The sequence below is a fragment of the Penaeus vannamei genome, chromosome 25 (assembly GCF_042767895.1).
Source record: "Penaeus vannamei isolate JL-2024 chromosome 25, ASM4276789v1, whole genome shotgun sequence".
In the NCBI taxonomy this organism is placed as follows: domain Eukaryota; kingdom Metazoa; phylum Arthropoda; class Malacostraca; order Decapoda; family Penaeidae; genus Penaeus; species Penaeus vannamei.
In genome coordinates, this window is record NC_091573.1 from 5,498,629 (window position 1) to 5,508,528 (window position 9,900).

The window sequence follows — 9,900 nt, forward strand, 5'->3', positions numbered from 1 at the left end:
GACCCATGGTAGGTGTTCTTAGTTTTGTAGACTGGTACTTGATTATCCCTGGGTATCAGAAACTTGTCTTTTTGTATGGTTGGGGGATGGAATAGGTTGAAATTTGAAAGTGAAAAAATTATAAAGGTAACCAGTGAGTGCTATGAACCTACCTTCCTTTCTTTGTTAATTCTTGATGAAGCATAGATTTTGAAGTTAATTTGACCTGTTTTAGGGAGTGATTTACAAACCTCCATATGTAATTTTTGGGTGTTTTTTTTTCTTTAATTCGGTATTCTGTTTCATCCATTTCGATTTTGTATGTTATATTTAAATTTTGAAGAACATGAACTACCTCAGTTACTTATCTATTCACTCATTTAATATATACATTGACCTAAAAAATAATGTAATCTATTTGTTCCAGTTCTCCTCACTACCACCAAATTATGACAATGTGTACTTGGAGCTGTCTCGCCGTGGAGCCCGAGTTTTAGCTCTTGGAAGAAAGGAGCTTGGCAGACTCTCACACGCTGAGGTGAATATGTTGCTTTTACGTAAGATTGAACTCTTGTGGAGGGTTGCAGGTTTATCAGTGAGATAGAAATGTGGAGCAGATATTTTGAAAATAAGCCTTTTCTCTTTCAGTGCAAGGCCAATCTGAAATTCAGTTTGAAACTTGGAGTTGGATTGTTCCATAATGAGACTATATTTCCTCCTGCTGCAGAGTTTGATTTTATATATTGCCTTTACAGTTGTGTGATTTTCTTTCATACATTTTACAGTAGCATTTAAGAGTTAAATTTTTTTAGGCTAATAATCAGTTTTATGCTCATATGATATTCTTTCAGTGAATCATATGATAATATTGGCATTTCCTGTCAACAGGTACGAGAAACGACACGTGAAGCCTTGGAATGCAAGCTAACCTTTGCTGGTTTTATCATTATCTCATGTCCACTGAAGAGGGATTCAAAGGAGGTCATTAAAGAAGTCCTTCAGAGTTCACATGGAGTAAGTATTTTAGTACTGTTTATAAAGATTCTGTTGATATTTATTATTGTATATGGAAATATGTAATTGCTGTGTATATTTTTCTGTCACAAGTTATGATACAGTACATACAATCAACCTTGAGATTGTTTGTTCTTGGACACTGTTTATACACAAGTGTTTCAAAGCAGCAAAGTGATAACAGTAGTAGCTTATGATTTTGTTTGTAGTTTCGTTTTATGTTCGGTTGAAAATGAAAGGTATCTTAATTTCTTTTTTTCACACAGGTGGTTATGATTACTGGTGACAATTCTCTGACTGCTTGTCATGTTGCAAAAGAGTTGAAATTTACACACAAGAAGGCAACATTAGTTCTTCAGGTAACAAGATTATTCTACTAATGATGGATATAAATGTGCCTATATTGCCAGTGCCTGACTTGATTTTTAACACAGATGGTCCTACAAGTATTTAACAAACAAAGAGAATTGCTAGCCTCATTTGACCTCGTCTAACTCTCTTTCTTTCAATTTGATGGTATGGGATTATTAGTCCCACATATTTTCTTCTTTTTTTCACTACTATATACTTTTCCTCTTCCTTTTTATCTTTCATAATGGGTCTTTTTCACCTGTTTCCTTGTTTCAGAACTACAACCAAGACCAATGGGGATGGGAGAGTATTGACCAGACAATCAAGATGGAAGTCATACCCACCAATGAGATCAAAGATATGAAGAACGGTTTCTTTAGGACGTATGATTTTTGCATCACTGGAGAAGTGAGTAATTTGATTTGCTTGATAGAATTGTAGCATTTTTTGTATGCTTTGAGATGTACAACTATAGTGGCTATGGAACTTTCATTTTACATTATATTCTCTTCCTGTAGGGCCTAACTTGGCTGAAAAGACAGCACCCCAAATTCTTCAAGGACATTCTTCCACACGTAAGAGTTTTTGCTCGCGTGGCCCCCAAACAAAAGGAATTTGTAATAACTGCATACAAAAGCTTGGGTTACACAACGCTCATGTGTGGTGATGGCACTAATGATGTCGGTGCACTGAAGCATGCACATTGTGGTACGTATAGCTGTGCATTTTGTGACTGTTGCTGGTCAAATAAGTAATAAAGTTGCATAAATGTTTTGTTGATGGCTTTCAGTTATGTTCCTTTATTTTTTTACTGGATCTTTTTATTATTTTTATTCCTTTTACCGCAGGTGTGGCTATCCTCTCCAATGCCCCAGATCGTCCACCACAGAGGAAGAAGCGCAGTGATGACCCCAACAATGGCATGACGCCAGGAATGTCCGAGAAGCTGGAAAGTGCAAGGAAATTGGCAAGGAAGGTCGAGAAGCAGAAAGCACAAACTCCACCAGCAAGCTCGAGACAGTCAAAAATGACACCTCAACAGGTACAGTGTTAGAAGAAGGGTCAGAGTGGAATGCCTTTGGTTGTTTATGCCAGTGTGATATTAGGAAACAATTTTTCAAGTGAAATTATAATAAAGGTTTGGAAGAGTAACTACTTACTTTTGAAGTATATTTCCCATTGTTTACCAAGATTGATATTCAACCAAGAGTTGATTATTCTTAGAATTTTCTACATCTCTTAGAAAAACAAAGTTGCCACAATTTCACCCTCACTCTTAATAATTAATTCAAATTAACAGGAACAAATAACGAAGGCACAAGCCCAGTTACAAAAGCTTCTTCAGGAGCTTGAGGAAGAGAATAATCCAGTAGTGAAGCTAGGTGATGCTTCAATTGCAGCACCTTTCACATCTAAGCTTTCATCTATACAGTGTGGTAAGTGCAAGGTTATTGTATATAATTTTTGTAACAGGTATTTATTCCTTTCTAAGTGGTTTTCTCTTTGCTTGTCTATTATGAGTATTATGACTATTATTATTATTGTTGTTGTTGTTATTGTTATAATTATTATTATTATGATGAGTATGGGGAAGATGATGATGATGTGCATAATATCAACAGTCACTTAGATATCCTGTTTGATAACAGAATTTTTATTTTCTTCTTGACAGTGTGCCACATTATCAAGCAAGGTAGATGTACCCTTGTGACAACTCTACAGATGTTCAAAATATTAGCGCTGAATGCCCTCATTTTGGCATATTCTCAGTCTGTTTTGTACCTGGATGGCATCAAGTTCTCTGATTACCAAGCAACACTGCAAGGTCTCCTCCTTGCAGCCTGCTTCTTATTTATTTCACGCTCAAAGGTAACTGCCATAGAAATATGTAATCAGTTTTGTAAATGAACAAACACTCTGTCCCATTTTTTTCTCTTTTTTTTGTTCTTCTTTTCAGAGAATTAAAACACTGTTATTATTATACCACAGAAAAACATAAACATTAGTCTGCATTTTAGTGACATTTTTTATACAACTGAAATATAGCCTTTTCCTTTTTGTCCACTACACATAATAAGATTTTTTTAGAAGTGAGGATGGAGAGAGTAAAAGATTACATATATGTTTATATTGTGAAGTCCAAATTAAAAATTGCAAATAAACATTACACTAATTACAGTATGTTTTGTGAATATCAGAGGCATTTAAATATTTTATGAAACCTGGAAGTTTACACTACATACAGTGTATATATATTCACAGATTGTAACATTTTACCAGAACTTTCAACAGTAGTGAAACTAGAATTTACTTTATCCTACCACTACCAACCCCAGGGCAAACCTTGTATAACCTAACTCCGCCACACCCTGTGCCCTTCGTTTAATCAGATTATATACTAATAATCCTTATTCTAATTTAATCTGAATATAACCTGGATTAGTTATAGTTATAGAGTTAAAGTATCCATTCTTGGTCCACACTGACCAAAGCAAAGCATAGCCTTTCACCAAACTTTACTAATTGTAAACATTAACCCCCTGGATCTGGTTGCAATGGTTACGTAAGTGGCCAGCATTCCGGGCGTGCGGCCCGTAGGCCGGGTGCGCATGAACACCCATGAGCGGTGACAAGACTCTGTGCCTCCCCTTTGAGAAGTTATTTTGTGAAAACTTTTTTAGCTTTATCGCCATTTTCCAGTGTCCATATTTGTCTTTTGATTTGTTTTATCTAGATGGTCATTATTTTCCTTGCAGACCATCTCTCTATGTATTAAATAGCTCAGTGCAAGAAAAAAATATATGGAACATTTAATTATTTATGTTACATGTCTCATTTTTTTGTAATTTTCTATTTTATATATTACAACCTGCGCCGCCGGTCACAGCGGCCAGGAATACGGTGCGCAGCATGGAAATAGCGTCCTCCCAGGAGCTGGCACTCATCCAGTCACTGCTTACATATGTTACATTCCACATTCGTTTATCTATGGGAATAATGCTAGAGACCCCTTCTAAGCGCCAAATGAGTCAAATCACACTCCAAGAGCTTTGTGCACTCGTGGCAAGTCTTTATCGTCACCCTGGCCTTCACTCTTCACATCATCCATATAGCTGCCCAAGTTTTTTCTAGACGTGATCGCAACGTCATCTGGATCCAGGGGGTTAAAATAACACGTCAGTACTTACCCCTTCTAAAAAGTACTATAAACATGATTTATAGACTTTCCAAGAAAAATTACTTTTTATTAACAACTGTATGTGTTAACAGTAGCATATACAAAACTTTTTGAAAAGAAAAATGACTAAAAGACCCTGCACTATATTTCAGCCACTAAAAGTCCTCAGTAAAGAGAGGCCGCTACCAAACATTTTTAACGTGTATACAATCATGACGGTGCTGCTACAATTCGCAGTCCACTTCACATGTCTCTGGTTCTTGGTTAACCAGGCCAATGAATGGTCTCCACCAAAGTGAGTCTAACTATTGAATTTATTCAAATGTTGAGAAAATATATATAAATAAACAAAGGAGATACAACATTGGGTATTTCTATTTCTATTTTTAAAGTTGTAAATAGAATAAAAGAATCTGTTGGTATTCATATGGCACATGTATTTTATTAACATGCCTGATTGTTTTTCATTTTTCAGGGACAAGTTTGTTGACTTAGAAAAGGAATTTGAACCAAGTCTTTTGAATAGCACAGTGTATGTCATTTCCATGACACTACAAATATCAACATTTGCTATCAACTACAGGGTAAGATCAATTGCATATAATTGTTTACTACTTTGCTTGTGTAGTTACATGTGCATTTGATTTGTGCAGAATGGAATTGAATTGACCTTCCTTTTTTTTCTCCACTGAAGTAAACTTATGGAAGATGACTTTAGCTATTGTTTTAAGACTGTTCATTCAACACATTGATGTGTCTTATTTATTTCATTTGATACCAAGCTCTTCATTTATGAATTGTCAGTCATGTTTCTTTTTTTTCAGGGCCATCCTTTTATGGAATCTCTGCTAGAAAATAAGGCTCTGTTGTACAGCCTGCTAGGTTCTGGCAGTGTGGTTTTAGCTCTGGCCGTGGGCATCGTTCCAGAATTTGCTCAACAATTTGAAATTGTTGATTTCCCTCCTGAGGTAAGGACTGCAAATAAAGGGTTCCAACCAAAAATAAAAGCCATTATATACAACAAGTCTGATAGATAAAAGTGAAGATAGATATATACATACATAGACACATATATACATACATACTATAAACACATACATACATACGTACCTGCATATATAAATACACACACATGCACGCACCCCCCCCCCCCCATATATATATATATATATATATATATATATATATATATATATATATATATATATATATATATATATATATATATATATATATATATATATATATATATATATATATATATATATATACACACACACATGCAATTATATGCATATGCATGCACAGGTACAAACGATTGCACGCACAACAAGTGATTACATATACATACAGTAAAAAGTTATTTTAGACAGACTTAAGAACAGTTTAGTTTTTTACTGTGTTCTCCTCACATCATAATTAAGTGAATTGTAGTTCCCAGCCATAGCAGAATAAGTACTATTTACAGTTACAATTCAAGCCCACAAATCAGTTGTAGAAGGGTGAAAAATTTGGATATCTAGCTACCCAGGATCATTACTTTGGCAAGTCTCCATGCCCAGTTGCTTATAGTATGGGTAGTGGAAATTTTCATTGCATTAGTCACACATTTTGTTTGAATCCCCATAGTCGTAACCGCATCACAGAATGCTTTAAAAGCTTCTGAACTATGAGGGAGCAGACAGGAGGATAATCTTTGCACCCACTATGTTCGCAGTCATAACAACAACATGTATAATTTGCTTCAAAGATCAGAGTAAAGTGTTGATTATGCTGTTAGTTCAGTGCCTCTGCATAATATAAGTGTGGTAGCATGTTCCACATGCACACAATTGGTGCACTGGTTTTCATGCTATTTATGTACCAGTTTACCATCCAACCACCATGGTGTAAAGTACACATGGGAGAAGAGCTATAAGTTGTAAACTAAGACAATGATTGCGTGATATATGCTTATCTCACTTCCCCTGCGAGAATGCCATTTTTAATATGATCTGACATGCCACTTGCAGGCATTGAGTGTATATTCCACTCCATTTCCAAGGTCACTACTCAGCATTGATTGTGTGCAAACTGCCCTGACTACTCTTGCAAGAGCCTCACTAGTGGCTCATGCTTAGGCCATTCTAGCATGTGTTTTGGGTACAAAAATCAAGATTAGCAGTTCATACACAAACAACACCAACTGTTATATTTAGTAGTGGAGAGGATTGTACAGTATATACATACCTAGAAAGTATTTGAAACTGTACACATGCATATTTTATGTAATTTGTGCAGATTACACAACACTAGAGGATTTGGGAACACTCAAAAGGCATGGGTCGAAACCAATTGCCAAATGATGCTTTTATTAAATCTTTTATTTTAAACTTTCATTTATAAAAGTATCAATATTTTTGCTTTAATGCACATGAACATATTGATGCTTGTTATTGAAAATGAAAGTTAGAATTATAACATTTAATACATGCATTTTTGGGTGGTTGATCTGAGAACACCTTTGGACATACTTACCCTCATATATGCACTTCCTGGAAATTCTTAAATATTTTGTATTCTACAGGGAAATCAATTCAAATATAAAACACAAATGGGCATCATAATCTTACTTTCTGGTATGATATAATTTTCGACTTTAACAATATATCTTTTCTTTCTACAGTACCGTATTATTCTGGTGAAGGTGCTTGTGGCCGATTTTACACTGTCACTTATTGCTGACAGGGTATGCCTCTTCCTGTTTGGAGAAGGAAGATTACCATCAGAGTTAAGGAAGATAGCATAGAAGAAATAGTCATCTTTAGGATGTATTTAAAGGAGAATTTGATAATGAAATATATATATATATACATATTCAGATTATACAGTTGGTTGGTTCTTGGAATCATGATCCATTTGTAATTCCTTGGATATTTTTGAAATTCAATGAATTTCTATATGTTAGGAGTTCAATGTTAATGCATTTAGATGGCTGATGTCACATTATGGTTTATGTTATTCTCTGAAGCCACTTTTGTAATGGGATGTAATTTAGTCTTCAGTAGGTGGTTGTGGTCGCAAAATTTATATTGTATTGTATGTTTGAACACTTAATTATCTTCTATAAAACTGCAGTGATTTTTGTGCAGTGACAATGTTAATAGTTCTGAATATTCAGATTTTTCTTGGCCTTTCATATTAGCTGCATTGCTAAAAATCAGTTCGGTATGACCCTGCTCATAGATATGTATTTGTGCCCTGTACCTTGTCTATCGATTCAATTGCAGTTTTATTATGATTTATTTTTAATTGGTAATTGCTCAATCTTGTCATACTTTTTATATTGAAGAATGTCATTGATGGCAAAGGGAGTAAAGACGTAGATAAAACAAAGAGATCTTCAGACATTACTGGGTTTAATTAACCTCCAGATAAGTCCACTAGTATACCATTTTCCTAGCCTTCATATGCAGGTAGATTGTCTTTAGGTGACTTCTTTTTGACTCAGAAAAGGGATTTACACTTGATGTGATACTTTTGTATAGTATGTCAACCACAATATCTGAATATTAATTTGAACTATAATGTTGTAATCAATAAATCAGAGAAAATATGTATCCATTTTCCCATTATTTTTCCTGTTTTTATTGCCCCCATTAGATTTTTTAAAGGGAAAGAAATCTTTAGGTTTGCTTTGTGAAATGGTGATTTTGGGTGCAGAAATTGGAAAAAAATGAATGTAAAGGAGTATATGCCATAAAGTTGCCCAGGCTCATTTATTCAAGTGCCAGATATTTTAAACTTTTTTCCTGATTGAAAGAATCATGGTCTAAACCTTGCAAAGAAAGAGGAGCATAAATGTTAACAGAAAGTTATGCTGATTTTATTATCCACACCCTCCTTTATTGCTTATTTTATTTTTTGTTTACTCAATTCATTTGTCTAAGCTAACCCCCCCTCAGTTCCTTGCTCGTTTTGTTGTTGAGGGCTTAGATGATGGAGAATGAGACCCTATGTAGAGGATCACCCGTACATTGGACCCCAGCCCTTGCCTTAACTAATTTTGCATGGTCTTTATTTCTCCCACTTTCCTTTTCCGTCGCTTCTTCATCCCCTTCTGTCCACTTCTTAAGTTGAGAGCCATGCTGAAAGGATGAAAGGCTGGATTTGTGTCAGTCCTGAATGGCTCCATGAGCCATAGGCACAGTCTTCCCTTGGTTAATCGCCTAACCCTTACTCCATATGGGGACCTTGCCTTTTCCCCCACAAATTTCAGGCTCACCATGGCCAATAATGAAGATTTTTTCCCTTATTATGAGCATTTAGGCTTGCCTTTTCATCAACTAACCTTTCTAAATTTTATTTTACTGGTTTCCCAACCACGGCTCTGACCACTGATACTAATCTTTCCTCGGTGTTTGCTGTCAATTTTATCCATTCCGAACCACCCACCCAGGTCATTACTAAACCTTCAGAATAAACTCCTTCCCCTCTCCCAACCTCCCCCACTCCATCTCCTGTACAGTCTTCATTGTCTATGCCCTCCTCCCTTATTACTACATTTTATCCTTGTCCTTCTTCCCACAGTACTACCTCACTGCACACCACCCCATCTTCCTCCTGCTCTAGTCCTTCTGCTTCCACCTCTACAAACCTTTTGAGTACTATTTTTGGCCCAGCCAAGGGGGATCGATTCTTTGTGATTCCCCATACACCCTTTACTAAGACAATACCATTCTCTTCTCGCCTGCGTTGTCACTATGATGCTGTGACGATACAGTGCCACACTATTCATCCCAGAGGCCAGCTTGAGTCCTACATCAATATTACCAAGACGAACTAACGTAGGAATGACCTCCTACATGAATTTTACATTAGTGGAGTGACCTGCCATGTCCGACCATATCGACCCTTCCCGTCATTGTCAGAAATGTTGGCCAACCAGCCAAACTGTTGCTCCACAGCTCGCTGCCCCATGTACCCAACCAGGTCGTGACAGTTGAAATTGATCTGCACAGTCAAGCAGTTGCAGTAGCTCCCATAATATATTTTTATTGTAGATGCCCTGCCTACAAGCTCGAATCTGAATTAGCAGTTCGCAAATTCAGTGAGGCCAGACAGGAAGCACGACGACGAGGTTTTTTAAAAACTCCGCTACGCTCCCCACCCCTCCCCTCCCATCTTTTCAAGCATCTCCCCCAGTATCTCTTTCATCTACCGTGAACCATTTTACCTCCAATCCCTTTCTTTCATTTATTAGTCTAAATCCAGATACTCCAGTCTCCACCACGTAGGCGTATGAAGGTATTTTGAAGGGGCAAAACGGTCTGGTGGGGAATCAGGTGTCGAAGCCCCCGGTACCTCATGGATTTTAGCTGTTTTAAGAGATAAACATG

The 9,900-nt window shown here is 36.4% G+C and overlaps 1 protein-coding gene across 1 annotated transcript in view; it reads left to right on the plus strand.

The window, feature by feature from the left end:
- The window catches only part of LOC113812947 (endoplasmic reticulum transmembrane helix translocase), an 18,799-nt gene extending 10,680 nt beyond the window's left edge, over nt 1-8,119 (plus strand). Inside the window, exons 12-24 of the mRNA XM_027364885.2 lie at nt 1-8; nt 407-517; nt 868-993; nt 1,260-1,352; nt 1,621-1,752; nt 1,863-2,052; nt 2,193-2,386; nt 2,645-2,780; nt 3,017-3,213; nt 4,675-4,817; nt 4,998-5,106; nt 5,347-5,490; nt 7,188-8,119. The exon at nt 1-8 is cut by the window's left edge and continues 168 nt beyond it. Of these exons, the coding sequence (XP_027220686.2) occupies nt 1-8; nt 407-517; nt 868-993; nt 1,260-1,352; nt 1,621-1,752; nt 1,863-2,052; nt 2,193-2,386; nt 2,645-2,780; nt 3,017-3,213; nt 4,675-4,817; nt 4,998-5,106; nt 5,347-5,490; nt 7,188-7,310 (1,706 nt within the window). The 3' untranslated portion in view covers nt 7,311-8,119. The remainder of the gene's footprint in view (nt 9-406; nt 518-867; nt 994-1,259; nt 1,353-1,620; nt 1,753-1,862; nt 2,053-2,192; nt 2,387-2,644; nt 2,781-3,016; nt 3,214-4,674; nt 4,818-4,997; nt 5,107-5,346; nt 5,491-7,187) is intronic.
- Nucleotides 8,120-9,900: the final 1,781 nt, after the last annotated feature.